Source organism: Amphibalanus amphitrite, unplaced genomic scaffold, assembly GCF_019059575.1.
Source record: "Amphibalanus amphitrite isolate SeventyFive unplaced genomic scaffold, NRLGWU_Aamphi_draft 000058F_arrow, whole genome shotgun sequence".
Lineage (NCBI taxonomy): Eukaryota > Metazoa > Arthropoda > Thecostraca > Balanomorpha > Balanidae > Amphibalanus > Amphibalanus amphitrite.
Window position 1 is genome coordinate 610,632 of NW_024881554.1, and position 20,477 is coordinate 631,108.

A 20,477-nucleotide genomic window follows, 5' to 3' on the forward strand; every position below is an offset into this window, starting at 1 on the left:
ATCATTGCTTTCTTGTACTGTTCCTCAATCCTCAGCTTACCGACTTCTGTTTTCCCCTGTAGTTGAGTGACATCCTGTACATGCTCATTTGTGATGATCAAAAGATGATTCTTTGAGGCTGGTCGAATGTCGCTGAATGCAGTATATTTCTGATCCTGAAATGAAACATAGATAAGTGAAATGACATGCTACAAATAATTAAATTGAACTCACGTCAAATGTTCTAAAAAGCAACAGCAAAGATGTAGCCAATTAATGCCAATACCAATACTGCCAGAATTAAACATACCACACATATGCACACAGTGCCCCTAAGAGCTTCAACATGTCCCACACATTGATCATGGAATAGCAAAGCAGACAAGCAATTTCATAAGACAAAACTAATAACATGTAAACATGAAACACAAAGACACGACCAGAGGCAGTGGATACCTTACCTTGTACAAAATTTCATTTGGTTCTCGCCCCTCAACAATTCGACAAAATACACAATCTCTCAACCGATTTGATCCGAATGGAAAACGCATTGTCTTCCTTTGCTAGAGCGACTTGGATTGAAACTCGCGCTTGCTTGCGCTGGTATCCAATGAATGCTAGCCACAAATATAAAAAGGCAACGAGATATCAATAGCTGTCGTCCAAGCTTACTAAAATAGCAAATGTTCGCGCTAGTGAATCATATATGCGGGAATTCCCATAACGCAATCCCATTATAGAGTTCAGTGCGCGCAATCCAATGGTAAACAGCGGAAGTTATTTTGTCACAGATGCGCTGAAAGAACCTCTCCATTGCTACCATATCCAGCAGACAGAGCTACCAAATATTTTTTTTTTGGGGGGGGGGGGGAAACAAAACAACGCAGACACGCAGAGTGCCGGCGCGAAGGACGTATCGCCGCGTAGACACCGTTCAGGGTTGTGCTTGACTCATGAGTCGAGTCAGAAATTTGACTCAACTCTGACTCAAATGAGTCAGATTTGAGTCGAGTCGGATAAAATGTTGAGCTGTTGAGTTGAGTCAGAGTTGAGTCGGACAAAAACATTAAGGCGTTGAGTTGAGTCAGAGTTGAGTCAGTAAAATAATTTTGACATCGAGTTGAGTCAAACAATGAGTCAGCTGACTCAACTTTCTAGAAACAAGCTTTTCATCCCCACACCCCGCTTAACAACTTTGCCCTGGCCCTGCTGCCGGAGTTTTTTTTTCACCCCCGCCCCGCTCAACAACTTTTTTATCTGAGTCAATTTTGAGTCAACTTACTTGACTCAACAAAAAAAATTGAGTCAAGTTTGAGTCGACTCATATTTTCATTGAGCCGCTTGAGTCATGAGTCGAGTCAAGGGAAAAAATCAGCTCCTTGTTTGAGTCAGAGTTGAGTCAGGGCTTTCTGAAGTTGAATGATGAGTCGAGTCGGCAAATTTTTTTGAGTCGAGCACAACCCTGACACCGTTCCTTCGTTTCCATCCTCAGTGAATCAAATCCTTCTCCTCCATGCCTCAACCTCTGATCCGGACTGGACGGGCATCTTTATCCGATGCGGGAAGCTCCGCTTATATAGGAACACGCCCGTAGCCGCTTGCGTAGCCGGGTGCGGTGAGTGTCACGGGGGCTGGGTGGGTGGTCTGTCCACTGGATGGGCTAAGCCGAAGCCCCGGCGACTCACTAAGGTGCCCGCTAAGACCAACGTCTCCCCCTAATTCCTATCATCCTTCCGGCTCTGAAATGGACTCGTCAGACCAAAAGAGCCTAACCCAGCAAAACAAACAAAACAAAATCGCCTCGTGTCATTCAAAACCCGTGGGATGGACGGCACCCACTGCCCAGCCTAACTTCAAATCTCAAGACATGCAGCCTGCATTGTACATAGCTGTCGTTTCATTTGGAATTGAGCAATTGACCATTACAAAATGCCTGGGCTCGAGCCCTAGCCTAGCAGTAATTTCGATATTTGTAACACCTACAGCTGACCTACGTACTGCGCCCAAACAATTCAGGAAGGTTTCCAAATGTATAGTGGATCGATATATGGTACTACGGATCGGTAAGGTTCACCGATTTCATATTATTGAACCGTTGGTTGCAAGTTTTTTTTTGTCGCGTTTTAAATCAAACCCATTCTATGTTTCGCTGTTGCGCGGCTTGCGTGACTATCATAAATTCCCTTCAAAGTTCAATAGCTTCAATACTTTTCGTACCTTGTCATATTTTTACTTCAGGTTATGGCTATAAAAGATTGCAGAGAAAATTCACATCTTACATTGTGCCAATGATATCGGAGAACTGACGTAACCAATCTTTTATAAGGGAGTTCATAATTAAACGAGCGTAAAATACGATATATCGCGGTCAAATTAGCAGTGCTTGGCTCATCTCACACAATGAAAAGGCAGCTGGAATGATCACTTTGCTGGTATCAAAACTTCGGAACAACGCTTCTATGAACCCGTTTGGAGCGCATCGAACGTTTCACTCATTCGAGTTAAAACTCCTCTCGCCGTAGTCGTAAACACAAACTCACTTTGTACTCTCAAGTCTCAACTGAGCTCGGACGGCGCCGGCTGACCTCCCAGCCGGTCTGCGGCGCGTTCAGCTGTCAGCTCGCGGTGTCTCGGGGCCGGGCCGAGCGGGCGAACTGCACCACCATCGGCTTGTCACGCAGTATGAAGCCGTGGGTGTCGGTCAGCGCTCGCTCGGCAGCCGCCGGACTCGGCAGACTGATGAACGCCTGGCCCTTCATGCGACCCTCCTGCATCAGCCGGATGTCGAACCTGCCGCAGACGGATTGAAGACGGTTCACAAGCGAATCGATGGACATATACGGTAAGCTGTAACGATGCATATCGACGACCCATAGCGTGTTATCACAAAATCCGACATCACATCAAAATGTCAGCGGTATTCACTAGCGATACATTTCTGCGACGATGCTTGTATTTGTATTCCGATGAATTACATACTGATCAAAAGTTATGCATTGAACAATCTATCTGCGTGTAACATCGGCGTTGTCGTTCATTTTCCCAGTGTTTCGTTCCTTATTTCATAACATAGGCACTGCTTTCATGGTCTTACCAACCCAGTCCAGGGGGAAGGGGACACTCACGCATTCTTATGGTCCTCGTCGGTCCAGTCAATGTAGCGCCCGAACACGCGTCTGAGATCTGCGGCCACCACCCGTTTGTCCAGGTTTTTTATGTAGAGCCGCGCTGACAACTCCCCAGCCGTGTAGCGAGCAAACACGGGCAACAGCTTCCGGTCTGCGGACGAGCGTATCGGTAACGTCAGAAATCAGAAACGACAGGACGGCAAGGAACATAGCAGTTTCAGAAAAGGAATTATGCAGCATTCCTCCTAACGTTAAAAGCTGCTGTCTGACATGAAAGTGTTGACGTAAGTGTTAAACGCCACGTTGCATTAAAAATAAGATATGGTTAAGCAAATACATTTTGCTAACAAAGTCATTTGGCATACATCCACTGCTTCACTATCATAGCATTGTCGGTGTCCCGTGATGACAGGCCTAGGTGTCGGATGCATGTTTCGATTCGGTTTGAGCTCGTACCTTCTGCGCTGAGCCTGTTCTCGGCCAGCTGCCGGTCGGTGATGAACTCCGACTCCCCCTCCTCTCCCTCCTGGTCGGACCCGTCTCCCGCCTCCGTCGTCCGCACCGGGTATAGTTTGGCAAACCCGCCCTCTGCTGCCGTTCCATTTGTCGCCGGCTGAGGGGCTGGTGTCTCCGCCGGCAGCCTTAGCACGGGTTTCCGAGCGGGCGCCACCGTCACGCGCTCCTCAAACACCTCAGAGAGTGGCACGGAGGCGGTGACAGGGGCGGCCGGGGTCGCGGCGGCGGCGGTGCGGCGCTGCAGGCGGGCAGCTCTCAGCCGTTTCGCGGTGTCCGGCAGCCGGTCCAGCCGCTGCCGCTTGGCCGGAGGTCGTGTGGCTGCCTCACCGTCACTGGTCCACTCAGACTCATCAGAGTCAGAGTCAGAGTGGCCGGGTTCCGTCTGCACCTCTGCGTCACGCGTCTCCGCTGACGCAGGCGGCAGGGATGGAGGTGGGGGAGGAGGGATATCACGCGGCGCGGGCATCTCGGCCGCCGCCGCTGCGGCCGGCGGAACCGGCGTCCTCACCACCGAGCTGGCGAACGGCGCCGGCAGCGACAGTTTGTTCATCAGGTGCAACACCTGGGTGTAGAAGCGCGGCGAGGAGCGGAGAGCAGCGCAGATCCGCGCCAGAGTGTCGGCCGTCGGCGGCGGGTAGGAGTAGCGCAGCAGCGGTGACGGGAATGGGAACGAGGACAGTCGCTCAGCACAGCTGGGCACGGCACGAGCATCTCCTGATTTGGTGTCATCCTCACTGCAACTGTAACACAAGGAAATTCGATCTTGCTGTAAATGAGATACATGTTTTGCATGACAATAAGTAACTTTCACTAGCCCTCAGTCATAGGGAGTCAGCAGGATCAGTGTAACTACTTCCACATTTTCCAGCATTTATGTGGGGATACTGCACACCAGCACATTGATGCAATCTACTTACATGCCCTTCAGGGTCATATCATCACTTGCATATTCCACAATGAGTCTTGACCCAGCCAATTTTGCTTGGTGAAGTTCCCGCAGAGCATGTTGAGCAGCAGCAACAGAAGAAAACCTGTACAAGGACAGGGCAGGTGGTTATTATTGGCACAGTTAGCCATGTGTTTTCACAATTTGATGTGCAAAAACATAATGCTGAAATGATTTTAAAAAGAGAGCACATATTACAAGCATATTACACACAATGGTTAAGAAGTTATTGAACCTGAGCAGTTAACAACAAATTTTACAGGCATTAAATCATGACCAGCAAAATCAATAACGCATGCTAATATTTTTTTTTGAGAAAATGTCACAAGCTCCAATCCAGATATTGTTATATTTTCTTACCTGGCAAATATTGCCTTTTTCTTTCTACACTTTTTAAAGACATGAACCTCACTTGCATGGAAATGTTTCAACAAATCTTGACTTTCCTGTTGTGTAAGAACAGTTGGTAGATTTGATATTACTAAAGAAGACGTCATGTTATATAGATGTCAGTCTCCCTGCTGTCAAACAGTAATGGTGATCATAAGTAAAGATGCAATCTTTAAGAACCACACAAAGTGGCAAAAAGGTGACGGAGTACCAATGAAATACAATTAAGGCCTAGCAAAGCCAACAAAGGAACCTACCTACTGCATGAGTCACTAGTCAGATAATTATTTGGAGTGAAAGGGAGAGAAGGTACGTACATTTTCCCCTTCTCTTCTGCAGTGTAAAGAAAAAAAATTGTTTTTATCACAGGACACAGCTCACTTCAAATGCAAACCAAACCAACTTGTGATAAGGTAGATAATGAAAAATCTAGTTTATTAATTAGCATTGGAGAGCCTTTTTGCAAAAAATCTTTCCCGAGGCATCCTAAGCCATTTTTCTGGATCTCAATCTTTATCTGCAGCTTTCCCATCGGACGACGGTGAAAAGAGGGCACCTGGGGCGATTTGATCAAGGCTCGTGAAATTCACACGTGAGGTTTAGCATGTAGAAGGCCCACGGAGGAGGAGAAGCTTCAAATGTCACTTGACTAATATGCCCTCTGGCGCCCTGTTTTCCAGGGTAGGTATATAGAACAACCTGTTTTCGCCGGCGTCCTTCCCATTCCTTCACAACTCAACCTTCTCCGAAAATGGATGTCCCAGAAAGAGAAATTAACAGTGGAGTTTTCTTCTGCCACATGGCTTCAATCGCAATGAGATTCAACTTTTAAAAATTAATTGTTTGACCCAGTACTTATCTCTGATGGCGAGACGCCACATGACTATTTCAATTTTTGCATGAGAATACAGTTAAACCACATCACATACTGCAAAAAAGAGAAAAAAGGTGAACATAACAGTTCGCGGCTGGTTTTCATAGGTCAGTTGGGCAAACTACGGGGAGGTAATCAAGAACTTGATTAATCAAGTTCATGATTATTTTATGCCCATATTTGGTCATGTTTGCAGCCCGTCACGAAAACGGCCGAATCTCGATTCAGGGTCTACGGAGATGCACGAAAATTTTAAGACCGATAGAGAAGAAGTCACTCTACAAGTGTAATCTTTGAATGATTCAAGTTGAAAATCGTGAGGCGGTAGATTGCAACCAAAACGTAATCAACAACTTGATTACGAGGCGTCGTCCCGGGAGTCCGATGATCAACTTCTTGATTACGCAGCCAGCTGGCTAATCATGATCTTGATTTCGCATTCAGCTGGCTAATCACGATTTTGATCGCGCTGATCGTGCTACTGGCGACCGTTGAACAATGCAGCTAATTAAAAGATACAATGGTAATGGTGTATATAATAGACAAAATCAATCAGTTTTGGTGGGATGGAATTTATGTTGCAGTTAATGTTTCTCATGAATGACTTGACCGAGCCTGTTCAAATTTTGTGTGTGGCTGGAAGCGGATTAGCTATAAGCTTTGGACGAATCGGGGATAGGATATATTTGCACACGCGCACCTTATTTCTGTATCTCCGGAACGGCGTCACCGATTGTTTTTCAATTTTGGTGGGTGGCTAGAGACTCAATAGCTGTAAGCTTTAGACGAGTTAGGGATGTGGCACACACATGTGAACTTGTGCACGAGCACACCTCTTCTCGCGCTTGCTCGCTCACATTGCCGAACACGGAGCTGAAAAAAGACCACCCCGAGCAAGAACACCGCTGTCCGCGATAAGCGGCCTGACCATAAGTCAGCTCAAATGATAATCTGCATACGACCGTCGACCACATATATTGGACGAATAGCGTCACAACCCAGAGCCCGTGTAACCAAGCACAGATCAAAGATATATTTCAAGAAATGTGTATTTATAGTCCTGCCAGTGGAAGGCTCAAAGAATTGGCAAACGCTTCCGACACCCCGCAGCGGCATGCTCTACGGGGATCTCACTCCACTTGCTTCACGGTCGCAATGGCCGCCGCTGATGGCGGCACATCGGCCTTCACCCCACCAAACACTTTGGTTCTCAGAAACCAATTCAGATTGACCATGTCTTTAGGAGTTTTGATGTTAAAAATCCAAAAGGTGGCCTGCCACAGCAGGAATGCTTGGTCTGGTGGCGCCGATACCACCTCCTGGGCCTCGACGAATACCGCGTCTTCCCCGCCCAGCTCTCCATTCACGATTATGGGATGGAAAGTTTTGCGGGCCTCCGTTGGCTTCCGTCGTTTCTTGGAGAATGCGATGCAGGTTCTCCAGCTCATCCCCTGCAAAATGTTCATAACCAAATTATAGGTACACTTAACATTGCGTGGGAGAAAATGGAGGAGAAAGAATAGGAGAGAAGGAGGGAAAGAGTAAAGGGGAGAGAGAGAGAGAGAGAGAGAGAGAGAGAGAGAGAGAGAGAGAGAGAGAGAGAGAGAGAGAGAGAGGGAGGGAGAGAGGGAGGGAGGGAGGGAGGGGAGGGGAGGGGAGAGAGGAGAGGAGACACGAGGAGAGGAGAGGGGAGGGAGTGAGGAAGGAAGCAAGGAAAGATGGAAGGAAGAAATGATGGAGGAGAGGTAGGCGGATGTAACAAGGCAAACAAGACAAGACATGGACCTGATGAGTTGGCGCAGGGCACTGATAGGTACTACATTTTGGCACATGATGTGAAAATAATGTACAATGCCTCAGACTCAGCAGTTTGGAAAATGTAGGTACAAATTACACATGCATTAGTGAAGAAGTTTCTGCATTTAGATTAGAATAAATTGTTTTGAAAACATTAGACAATGCCTGTATCTTGAAAAAGGATTAGATTGGGCTGTGTCAGGACAAAACTGGGGATGAGTCATGTGAGCTCGCAAAGTTCTCAAGTTGTGCCAGGCAACTTCATGAGATTACACTAAAGGAGCTCCAGCGAATTATTTTCAGCATGCCCAGCTTGAGTGTGCAAAATGTACACTGGACTGGACCACTGTAGTGTCTGAACGTGATGCACAAAACTGAACGTGACACACCAGCGACAAAACAAAACACTACAACCATCTATTGCAAAAACAATTCATACATACCTGCAGCTGTGTGTCCCTGCATCCTGGCCTGCTGTCTTGCATGAGCGATGCACATAATACAAATGTAGCTGTACTTAGTCCGCTTAATTCCAAAGAAATTCATCATATCATTTTTTGATTGAGCGTTCCTCAACGTGAGACCATAGGTACCATTATCACGAGCTTCCTGAACAATACTGTGGTGACGGCGACGCTTACTGCTACAGCGAGGAGGTGGTGCTTTGATGAGCTGTGGAAAAACAGACACATTTGCAGTCACCACTTCTATTATTATTCTATGAATCCATGACAAAGCCACTTAGAATGCAAGTATGAATAACCTAGCATAAGCCCAAATTTAACTTTTCATTAAAAACTAGAAGATATATCCTATTGGTCCCTGCTTGCACAGACAATTGACTGAATAAATGATATGGCCACACTGCAAACTTTCGCACAACCTGCCAGGCCATAACATTTCTAGCTACTGTGGGCAGTTAAATGTGCCTCTCTAATCAACAATTGCCCCAAACAACAAAATAGGCCTATTATTTACTTTAAAATAAACTATAACCCTGTAAATAGCAATACATTTCGTAAATAATTAAAATATTATACCGCGGAAAGCATGCGCCATGATAGCCTACAAAGTCATCATAAATTCTATCGCGATATTTCAACATTTATACCGACGCACATGAAGGTTGAGGCTATTCAAATTTACAAACATGATCTAAATTATTTAAAAAATGCTAATTTTACCTATAAGAACCAAATTACCAATAATTCGGCGCCAATTTCCGGCCTCACCCACACACCGACAACACGACAAATGGCGGCGTGCTAATAGGCGACGGTGCCTTTTCGAAGAAATCTTTATTACGACCAATTTAAGACGTGTGTAAAATGAATGTTCAATGATTTATTTTTAAATTAGAAACGTAAAAATGTGGATAAAAGAATAATATCCGCCTAAAAAGGGCTTTAAAAAATATCACTTTTCTGAAAAAGTTAGGCTAGCAGTTTATCTTTCGCCATATGAGCTAAAGTACATATCCCACTGCTACCGGTCCATATCATTTCGGGAGAATAGAATATTGCGTTTCACCTGGTAAAAAATCGTGTCGATATGGACATTATAACAATCGAAACGAAACACTTGAATAGTTCGGTGCACGAAAAGTAATCAAAATCTTGATTACAACTCCTTATATGGTCATGCCACGCCCCATTTTCATGACGTCATAATCATGAACTTGATTAATCAAGTTCGTGATTACCTCCCCGTAGTTTGCCCAACTGAGGTTCATCAGTGGTAAAAAATCACATGAGCGCAGGTAATAAAATAATAAAAAGGACCTATCTAGACAAGTCCAACAATTACAACCAAATTACAACAGACAAAAATCACACGCGGGTACACCACTATCGAATTTGTCGCGTCAGATCTGTCACAAGAAATGAAAACAAAAGAGTACAGTCTCTACTCGGATCTCTTTACATAATTTATGGACGCGTGTATATCACACCACGGTGAGATTTACATAATGCATCGCACTGTAGTGTAAACCTCACCCGGGTGTGATTTACACAATACACTACTCCTGTGTATATCACACCACGCGGAGTGTGATTTACACAGTGGGCCGGCAATGCGTAAATCACACCGGGGTGTGATATACACAATGTGCTCCTAGTGTGTAAATCACACCCGGGTGTCAGACCACGCAGCACCTGGGTGTGATTTACACAGTAGGCCCGGCAAATGCGTAAATCACACCGTGGTGTGGTATACACAATGTGCTCCTAGTGTGTAAATCACACCTGGGTGTCAAACCACGCAGCACCTGGGTGTGATTTACACAGTAGGCCTAGCCAATGTGTAAATCTCACCAGGGTGTGATATACACTGTGTGCTCGGTAGTGGGTAAATCACACCTGGGTGTCAAACCACGCAGCACCTGGGTGAGATTTACACAGTAGGCACGGTAACAAGACACTTAACCAAACCTTAGACCTGACCTGACCTAACCTAACCTAACCTAACCTAACCTAACCTAACCTGACCTACTGATTTTTGCCTACCCGTGGATGAGGAAGAAGGTACTCGCATGAAGAGATTGCAAGCAATGGTAAGTCAAATATTTTTAGGTTAAGTGGTTGTGCATCAGGCTTCAGGCCTTCGGCCTGAAGCCAGATACACAACCACTTAACCTAAAAATATTTGACTTACCATTGCCTGTAATCTCTCCTAAGGCATTGCCTTCGGCACTGCACCGCTTCGCCACGAGCATTCAGACGTCGCTTTCCATATTGTATTGGTGCTTTTAAACTTGTCGGTCGGCAGCGAACCCACCGCTACCAAGGAAAAGCGAAAATGCGGGAAAAAGCGCCCGCACCGACGGGACTCGAACCCGCAACATTCGTATCATGGTGCAAGCACCTTCACCACTAGGCCAGGCGGTGGGCAGATTCCGAGAGAGAGGACGCCCGGAATCCCGCCGGAATATTCGTAGTGCTTAGTCTGATCTGACCAATGGGCGAGCAGAGTCACTGCTCTGACCAATGGACGTTCAGCGTTGCTATGACGTCACATCGTGGTGAGATATACACACAGCTGCCCTCTCTGTGTATTCCTCACCCAGGTGTGATTTACACTACGTAGTAGATTTTGTGTATATCACACCGGGGTGGGTGTGATTTACACAAATGGCCGGTATTGTGTAAATCTCACCGTGGTGTGATATACACGGTCCCATAATTTATATTTTGATCGTTTGATTTTCAAGATGAATTTTTCATTTAATCAAAATATCTAATGAAATTAACATTATTCTTTAATGTCATAAGTGAGCTTAGGAGGTAAGACAAACAAAAGGTATGAAAAATTATTTTCAAGGCTGTACCAACGCTGGGAATCGCCCCGGGCCACAAACAAATGCACATGTGCTCCAGCAGCTGATCGGGGGAACTGCGCCGCTGCCCATGCGCCGTGGCTTGCGAGGCGCGAGGACCCACAACAAAGACGGCTGCGGGTCAGTCGCGAGTGCAGGGTGAGGGAGGTGGGTAGTCATGCCTTTCCTGTCGCGAGATTGGCGTTCGCCTGGGGAGGAGTGGGTGAAGACTGAAGAAGGATGGGAACAAAAGAAAATATTGGAATGCGGAAACTCTCCGCCAAGGTCACTGAATTCGTCGCTTGATGAAGAGGACAAAGACGGGTCAACAGACTCACCGTCCAGGTCAGATCTTTGGGTATTATGCATGCAATGCATTGAAATATCGGGTATTATGCAGGATGCTATAGTCCGCGTAGCCGCCGTTGCAAATTACAGTGTCGGCCGTTGAGTCGAGGCAGAGCGCGTATCGTACTTCGTCCTAAATATTGATCATCGTATGACCTTGGCGTCAGCTGACATTTGTTGACGTCCGCCGTTGATGTGGTAGTGGATCAAATGTGAATTGTGGAACGTAGAAGGTGGACGCTAATAGTCATTCGTCAGTCTAACCCTTGTGGTTCTTGTTTTACGGCGCCTTTCGACGTTTCCCCGTGAGTTGCCAATCAAAACAACCGACATGAAAGCCTTCTCACCGACATGAACATATTGAACATGCTCTATTTGATAGCTGCGATGATAGCTGTGATCGACTTCGTGTTTCCTTTGATCATACGTGTAATAATCCCTCGCGGATCAAGATCCCTCGCATCAACCCTTCGTGGTCTTTTAAGTCAACAGTCCGCACTAGTGTGTAGCATTAAATTTGACATCCTTTGAGGCATGCCGAATGTAATGCATGTGTACTGTTTTCCGAATTTCGATTACCATTATCTGAACGCCTGGTGCGACATTTCATCTGGGGGGTGTGCTCCGCCCGCCGTGCGCCTGCTCTGCAACCACGCCGAGCAGTCGCTCCTTTCACTGGGATGGTTCTCCCAGCTCCGTGGTGAGTCCAGGAGCTGTCGCGGTGAAGCCGAACCACAGAGCTGAGAGCAGCCATCCCGCCTGGCCACGGAACGCAGCGGAGCGAAGCACGGCCGTCAGAGGTGTTTGGCAACGGTGCGGGTTTCTCAGAGCGTCTGTCGTCAAATGCAGCCGCAGCCCTCTCCCGGCATGTTACGGCAGTCGTCAGTGCGTTTCACTGATACGGTTTCGGTCGGGTTGACATTGGACAGCGTTCGCTGATTTGCTGCGGCTTCAATCACGGCCGGTGTTTTTGTTTTGTCATTTTCCATCCGTCGTTTTAGGGCTGAAGCCGTTCTCCTGCCCGTCTCTCGCGAGACGTTGCCGATGTTTTCGTCTTTGCGTGTCGTCGGTGGGCGGCCGACGGCGGCGTGTCGGCGGCGTCTGACCTCGAGCCGCGCGGCCGGATCGATCCTGGCCGTGTCGGCGGTGGCCGACTCGGGGAGTGGCAGAGCGTCCATCGATCCCCGTGCACTGCCGGCGCAGGTCAGCAGGACCCTCTCCGCCACCGGCTGCCAAAGGGTGCTCGAGAGGAGCGTCAATCATCGGAAGTGATGCAATTAGGGCTTCCAGTGAGGGATTAGGGCTCCTCCAGTCTGTCAATGCAGGCCTACCTCACAATGTTGTCGAGTAATGGTGCATGGGAAGCTGGGTGCGCTTGTTGTTACTTTCTACAGTAACCTTGAGCTTCGTTGGGAAGACTGTGGGAAATTATCACTTATCATGTGTCAGGAACAACTGACCTGCATGTCGCTTGAGTAACTTCATTGTTGCTTGGAGACTGATATCTAGGGTGATTTAGACGGCGCAGGACACGTCCCAGCGCGTTCCGCACTACGTCTGTCGGCCTGTGGCGTGCTCTCTGGTTCCGCTCGTCGACCCGCGACCGTCAACAGCCGGGGCCGCCGACCTACGCCGCTCCGTATGATCCCCTCCCCTACCCATCCCCTCCTACATGACCCATCACTCCAGCGCGAACGCTGAGCTTGCCAAGCGGCCGTACCGCGTCATACGTGCACTGCATGATCGGGACTGATCTACGCAGTTGACCGTGTAGCTATCCGGGGCGGTTTCTGTTATGATTGAAACTGAGGCTGCTCCCCAGTGGCGCAGTAATCAGAAACATCCCAGCCTGCGGCCGCTTGGTGCCCACTCTGCAATAACTGGAGCCGCCTCTGGCCGCCGAAGCATGGTCTCTTTGTGTGCCGGCGCCTGCCGCTGGGCCCATGATCGGCAGCGTGGCACTCTGCAGTGAGCCGGTCCGGTGCGGGTCCGGCCTCCCCTCCCCTCCCCTCCCTCCCGGAGACTGTGCATTAACGAGTCGGAGCACATCACGCCCTCACGGCCACGCGCCGTGTGCGGTGTTTGTGGTGACGTCATCGGCAGGAAGACGCCGCGCCGTGCAGGCACGCTGTTGTTGCCGCCCTGGGGACGCCACTGCCTGACTCAGCCGCGTGGGTGTCCACCGTGCAAACTACGTGCAACTGTAGGTACCGAGCCCGTGGAAATCATTCAATCGGCACCGTACTGTGTGCTGAGTTGGAAGCGGTCGTCGTCTTTCGTGACATCATGCCGATGGATTCTTTGTTCTCTCGGGATGAATGTTGTAGTCACATTTTCGCTTATATGTACTTTCTATCATGAAATGATCTAATCGTCCATTATGTTAAAAATAGCTACGCGACGCACTGTCAGTTGTCACTATCAACCGTGGAAGCTATAAAGCTTGTTAAGTTTGAAGTGGATACTGGAAGGATACTGCATTCAAGATTACTTTACTTATAACTGCATTTACCAGTTAGATTCCTTCTATAACGTATACTGCATTCATTTCTAAATGCAATGCACTTGCTCGCCGGTGCATTCGCCATCTGCGGTATTCCGCCGGTAAACGGTTGCTGGTTAGGACGAGACTTCTACCGACACTGGCTCCTCCGACCGAGGTGCTCCATTCGTGACGTGCGGCGCTCCCCTGCTTGAGAGATAGCCATGTCGAACGGGACGGTGTCACGGGCGAGTTGAAGTGATCCGAGACAATGGCCGACCGGTAGTACTGCGGGCTATCTGATCTTACCTCGGGTTTGTCGACGTTTCGTTTTTTTTTTGCCATTGGTTTTGTGTCTGAACGGCCTTGCACTTTCATTCATTGAGCGTCACGATTCACTGTCATCGAGCTTTTTGCAGACTGTGAATTGTGAAAGCTTTTGTTTTATATTGTTGAGGTTGAGTTGACCACTTGGAAAGTGATCAAGTCTTATGTTGCCAGAAAGCTTACAGACCGGAACGTGGTCCACGAATGACGAAAATGAAATTCCGTCTCCAACTTTCGTATGTTTTCTTGCCAGTTGCAATAAGCTTAAACTCTAGAGGTGACTATCATATTGATGTAATCCATCTTACGTATGGATAGCATTGGGATGATTATCACCTGCCTTTCGAGGGAAGTTGCCACTCAGTCGGTTGTTTACCGTGTGGCGAGTGCCGTCTCTGACAGCGGAGGGCCGAGGGATCCGTCCGAGAGGAACTGTTCGGTCGATCACCTGTCTCCTGGCCGCTATTTCCGTCTCCGACTTGGCTCTGTTGCTCACCCTCCTCCCCGCTTTCGCATCGCTGGCTGCGGGAATGTGGAGTCGTCCCGCTCCCCCGGGCCGCTGCCGGCAGTGCGGTGTTTGTATGGAATGGAAAGGACGACAAAAACAACCTACGTGTTCGACGTGTCCCCGCACCGCGAAATGAAGACGCATGTGGCGTAAATTGCTGCTGAGAGAGCCGAAGACTGCCACTTGGGAATACCATTTTATCTTTATTAGCACAGCAGCCTGAGGTCTTGGCGTAGGGACACATTCGCTGCTGCGAACGGTGAAACCGGCGATCGAACGCGGGGTTATGCCCGCTCTATAGTTGCAGTCTCCGTCTGGCATGGGTTTACTTTAACTTGGTGCATGGAAGGCGGATGTATGATTACGATCTATGAAAGAGTTTTGTTCGTAAAACAGCGCTTCATTTGCACAGAGCGCACACTAAATCACGGTGTTTTAGACAGTTGCGAACATGCTTACCAGAGTCGTCAAGTATGCCTTTTTTATGTATGTCTAAAATAACGTTGAAGCCTGAGCGGACAGCCGACCAATCCGTCTTACGTGTCAGTGCTGTCAATAATATATTCCACTTCCATGCTGAATCATTAGGTCTGACTCATTCTAGCTAGCGACCGCTAACGTTCGTCTCTCTGTTTCAGCGGCCTTCTGACGACTGTCTGTTTTAGCAGGTCCGCTGACATTTGTCTGCATCTTTGCAGATGTTCCTCTGATGAAGACAAGGAGAATGCCTGCGTCCGGGGCGGTGGCCAGCCTACCAAGTCTCTGCCCCGGCCCATCCCGACCCCTGGTCTGGCTCAACGTAAATCAAATGGTAAGTTAGCGTCGCTGACGGTGACCCATAAAAGCTGCATTCGGTGGTAAGTTAGTTGCCCACTGAGTCGGGTCGGAATATGTCATTTCTGGTCGGACTGTGGCCCAACAGCTGGTTCACCACACGGGGATACCGGCATTCCATTGGGATATATCATTAGGGTCGGTCTCAGGGCTCCTGAGTGGCCATGCCATTTCATGTCTGCTGAGAGAAGTCCGGCCGGCGGCCTTGGGTCGAGACGCCGCTGGCCTTGTTTCCTAACCGCGTCCCTGTGGCGAGGTTTAGAGGGACCAGCGTGCTCAGCGTTCCGGAACGGTCTGTGTGAATATGATTCGGAGAACGACACAGTTCTGCAAAGGGTCGCAGAGATGTCGTTTCTGGCGAGGTGGTGTTTCGTAAAGCATGACTGGGCTTGTTGATTCGACTGAGTTTGTTGACAGCATGCCAGCCTGGCTCATTGGAATACCCAGGGGTCCGTTGTCGCATACGTTATTCCGGTTAGATCTGTTGGCATGGAATGCAATGGCTATGATCCTGGAGTGTAACAAACTACGAACGCTGAAGGCGATATTGATATGTTGTCAGTTCAGTCATCCATTTCGGTCTGCAACCTGTTTGTGCGTAATCTTAGCTAGGTTGAGTCGATATTACAGCGAGCTCGGCTCGCGAAGTATGGCCTATCGTCGGTGATGTTTGCGTCTCGGCTGATCTGATCGCTGCTCAGAGGCACTCTCTGGAAGGAGGTGAGTGAACTTCTAAGAAAACAGCTCTGTTTGTCAACGCTAGTACCTTCCACCTGGCCTTTTGCGCGGTTCGCGGCGGGCTGCCAGCCTTGTCTTGGTTCCAATATAAACAGCCGAGGTCTGGGTCGACCCGCTTCGGGCAGAAACTCTTTGTCCTCTCGCTGGCGGAAAGTCTAAATACGCCGCTCCGAGCGGCGAGCGGTGCCAAATGCGTGCTTCTTCGTCGACCTCGTGTCGGTGGTGCCGCTGCCAACAGGGCACGTGCGCAGCTCCGTCGAAGCCGGCGGGATTTCCGCTGACGCCACCGTCGTCACCGACGCTGACAAAGTCGAACCCGACGCTCCAGAGCCGCCGACCCTGGTGGTTGCGTAATTTGGAGGGGCACTGGATCTGCGCATTGTGCTCCGGCCAGGTGACATGTCAGATCTTTGTTTCTTATGTAAGTTGTGTTAAAATGGCCCAAGGCGTAGATAAAAAGATAAAGGGCATAGATAAAATAGCCCAGGGCACTGCGACAACTAATGCTCAGGAGTCAGGAGTAGAACTCTCGTACTACGCAAGGACGCAAGGTGTGGACATTAAAAGGGCCACTAGAAAGGGAAGCCTCAGCGTTTTACAGTGCCGTTGACTGATTAGAGTAGCCCTTTGTTCCTATGCTTGTTCATATTCATAAGTCGCCACGTCATGTGTCGCATGGGCACACCGTATCTGTTACTGTACTATGGGGCCCTGTCCCAGAGAGCACGTCCTCGGGTCTCAGCCACCTGTCATTATCTCAGCGGGCCTTAGCGACAGACGCCTGGAGAATGTGACATGGCGTCACGACGTTACGTCACCCACGCACTGGGAGCCGGCGGTGACGGTCGACGGACTGCCGCCGGTGATAGTTTCCGTGGTCTGTACTGTCCGTCGGCACGGCGTCATGCTGTGGCCTGGTGTGCTCAGAGTGCGGTGTTCAGAACCGACCGTCAGTGCTGCTCAAGGTGCTCATTTCACGGTGCTCGGCGACAGATGGCCAACATGTGGTCAGTAGAGCGGCGAAACTGAAAGTGCACCACACGGTTCGGCCACTGAAACTGAAAGTGCGGTCGTTACCTATTTATGTATGGCAACAGGCCGCAGATGGTAGCAGATGCCGCCGAGGAATCTGTCCTTAGGAGTTTTTGGGAAATCTAGCCTCATACATCCTCGTAGGTATGTGAATGACCGCAAATACCGGATGCGTTCGTTTAAAGGTAGTGTGCCAGCTTTCTTGGACCGTATGGAGTTAATGGCCCAGATAAGGAGAACCGGATTTTTAGAACTTATCCATACCTTCAAAACTCATGGAAACGTCTTAAATTCTTCAAATTTTGAGTACCCCAGTGCGAAATTCGCCCCGACGGGTTGTCGGTCGTACCCCAACCACATTTCACACCACTATGAACAATAAATGCACACACTGAAATCGCTATTACCGATATGCTCATCCAATCAAGTTTCGATAAACCCGTTCATCATCATCTCCTGCGGTTTCGAACACGCCTGTTAGGTGGCTTCTGATGCTCGTCGAGGTCGGAATTTCCAAATACACGTGGTGCGTCGGGCCGCGCGCTCTGACTTCGGCCAAGAAAAATGCGTCAGCTGATCATTGTCATTTCTGCCACTTGCGTGTGGTGAAATGGGGTCATAACTTATAAGACGGCTTTTTCATATCAATTATTTTACATAAAATCATATTTCAAACCATAAATAATGTTCGACAGCCAAATAAAAGAAACAATACCAATACGGGCTTACAGTTTAAGGCTCGACATTGTGTTGTCTACGATTAGACAGCTGATAACTCATTCCCGTACATCGTATGGTCGTAACACTGTAATGACCTTTGCTTATTGTCACAAGTGCGCCGCATTCGCGATTGTTGCCCGACGCCTGTTTGCAGGTGAGCCCACTACAGTTGTTATACATATCTAAAAACCGAAAAACTTTTAGGCGAAAAAGGCACTATTCCAGGCCCATTTTTGATTTTTTTTTGCGATATTAGGTAAAAACAGAAGCTTCTTATCCTAGGAAAAATAAAATGGGAAATCTTTCAAAGGTGGCACACTACCTTTAACGTAGAGGAGCCCGAATCACTGCATTGAACTAGTTGTGTTAGTGAAATGTTTCTCCGTGATTTATCCAAGGATTTCTCTTACCACTGCGACACAAGATGTTAGGACGCTCACGTCATATGCCGGTTAATTGATTTTGTGCCTTAGTGCGGTTTCGGTGTGACCCGGTGAACTATTGCGTGTAACCGGTAGGTCTTCCGCCGACCTTTCGTCGTTCGCTGCCACTGGGTTCAATACTGGACAGTCACGCATCCCACCTGTCTATGACGCAGGGGACTGACAACAGAATGAGGACGTGTCGACTCCCGTCGCCGTTGATGATTCTAAATCCGTTGACAGGCACGTACCCAGGATTTCGCCCAGGAGGGGGCCACCTGCTTTCGAAGGGGCCCCCCCCACAGTGTATAGGGCCCCCCAGGTTCCCCGGGGGCCCCCGGGAGTCATGAAGAACCTTTCGATGGTGGGGGGGGGGGGGGGGGCATAGTGGGTCCGGTCTCTCCTGCAGACGTAGGTGAGAAAGCGCCACGTGTGTGGGAAAACGCAATTCAGTTCTTTACAACCTAATGTAGCATTTGGTTGTGATTTCTCGCGTTCAACTTCATCAAAGTCAATTAAAACGGTCTCTGTAACGGTCTAAGCCTTGAGAAAATGTGGAAAATTAGAAAGTAAAAATATTTTTGCTTGAGGAGTGTGCATGAAACGCACGGCATTTTATGAGCGAGCGCCTCAATTACTGAACATCCTCCAATTCCGGATATGTAGGTTTATAATATAATAGTGGGGAATAAATGTCTCGTTATCGGAATTCCACTATCTGGCAACTAGCCCTATGTAAACGCGGTTATTATATGTTTCACTAGGAAACGAGCGCAATTGTACTTTTAGCCAGAAAATAAATGCTTGGGTAATTCTGGGACACTGACACTGTATTAATTGGAGGAATAGGACTTAGGAGGAAATGCGATTGCAAATCGACCCACATCCCTGTGTTAGCCAATGACGCCTTTGGGGCCAAGGTTGGGGGGTATTCAGTTAAGCCTTTTTGTTTTTCTGTGATATCTCCGGCACTGTGAAAGATATTGGCTCCTTCAGATGAGTGCCTACTCCAGTCACTACTTATATCCAGTAGCCAGTAGCCACTCAGATGATTTGGGATCAATCAGGTGATAAGCGTACCTTCAGACGACCAGGGGCCCCCAGTCGACCAGGGGTTCCCAGGCGACCAGGTCCTCCAGATGACTAGGGGCCCCACTGCCCCAGGCGACCAGGGCCCTCCAGGCGACCAAGGGCCAATGCGATCAGGTCCCCAAAGCGATCAGGGGCCCCCAGGAGATCAGGGGGCACCCATGCGACCAGGGGGCCCCATGCGACCAGGCCCCCGGGCTACCAGGGACCCCCAGGCGACCAGGGGCCCTCTAGGTGACCAGCGGCCCTCAGGCGATCAGGGGCCCCCAGGCGACCAGGGGATCCCAGGCTACCAGGGGCCCAAGGCGACCAGGGTCCCCCAGGCGACTAGGGGCGACCGGGGGCCCCAGGCAACCAGGGGCCCCATGCGACCAGGCCCCCGGCTACCAGGGGCCCCCTGGGCGACTAGGTACCCCCAGGCGATCAGGGGCCTCAATATCATGCAACCAGAGGCCCCCCATGCGACTAGGGCCCCCTAGGCGACTAGGGGCCACATACTATCAGGGGCCCATACGACCAGGCCCCCGGCTATCAGGGCCCCCTAGGCAACTAGGGGCCCCATTCGATCAGGGGCCTTATGCGACCAGAGGCCCCCCATGCGACCAGGGCCCCCTAGGCGACTAGGGGCCACAGGCTATCAGGGGCCCCCATGAGACCAGGCCCCCGGCTACCAGAGGCCCCCTAGGCGACCAGGGGCCCAGGAAACTGGGGGCCCTTGGATGACTGCAGGGGCCCCTCGGGTACCCAGGGCACATAAATGAAACTTTAATATCAATTTTTCTTCCGAGTAAAAGACGTTTTACCCAGTGTTTAAAAAATATCCTGGGGCCTGAGGGGCCCCCTGAGCGCCTTCGGCGCTCAGGGGGGGGGGCCTTGGCCCCCGTGGCCCCCCCCTTGGGTACGTCACTGTCCGTTGACTTGGAATCCGATCTGTGGGTTGACTGGTTTGTAGTAGTTTTTTTTTTCTTCTGTATACTTATAGCTGGAACAAATAGGGTATTTTTATGCCGACACATAATAAAATCGCACGT

The 20,477-nt window shown here is 49.3% G+C and overlaps 2 protein-coding genes across 9 annotated transcripts in view; one reads left to right on the forward strand and one right to left on the reverse strand.

Moving 5' to 3' along the window:
* The window catches only part of LOC122378351 (RNA-binding region-containing protein 3-like), a 12,680-nt gene extending 3,189 nt beyond the window's left edge, over nt 1-9,491 (reverse strand). Inside the window, exons 1-7 of one of the 8 annotated variants that reach the window (XM_043359320.1) lie at nt 8,074-9,349; nt 5,919-7,284; nt 4,930-5,090; nt 4,541-4,654; nt 3,564-4,363; nt 3,105-3,258; nt 41-2,769 (exon numbers count right to left, since the gene is read on the reverse strand). In XM_043359320.1, coding sequence (XP_043215255.1) covers nt 2,595-2,769; nt 3,105-3,258; nt 3,564-4,363; nt 4,541-4,654; nt 4,930-5,066 — 1,380 coding nt within the window. In that variant the 5' untranslated portion in view covers nt 5,067-5,090; nt 5,919-7,284; nt 8,074-9,349 and the 3' untranslated portion in view covers nt 41-2,594. Of the gene's footprint in view, nt 1-40; nt 2,770-3,104; nt 3,259-3,563; nt 4,364-4,540; nt 4,655-4,929; nt 5,101-5,818; nt 7,285-8,073; nt 9,350-9,473 lie in introns of those variants that run through there. The other 7 variants (XM_043359322.1, XM_043359319.1, XM_043359318.1 and 4 more) reach the window with 7 other exon arrangements.
* LOC122378334 (F-box only protein 25-like) overlaps nt 7,565-20,477 on the forward strand; it is a 23,048-nt gene continuing 10,135 nt past the window's right edge. Inside the window, exons 1-3 of the mRNA XM_043359290.1 lie at nt 7,565-7,578; nt 9,499-9,585; nt 15,310-15,422. Coding sequence (XP_043215225.1) covers nt 7,565-7,578; nt 9,499-9,585; nt 15,310-15,422 — 214 coding nt within the window. The remainder of the gene's footprint in view (nt 7,579-9,498; nt 9,586-15,309; nt 15,423-20,477) is intronic.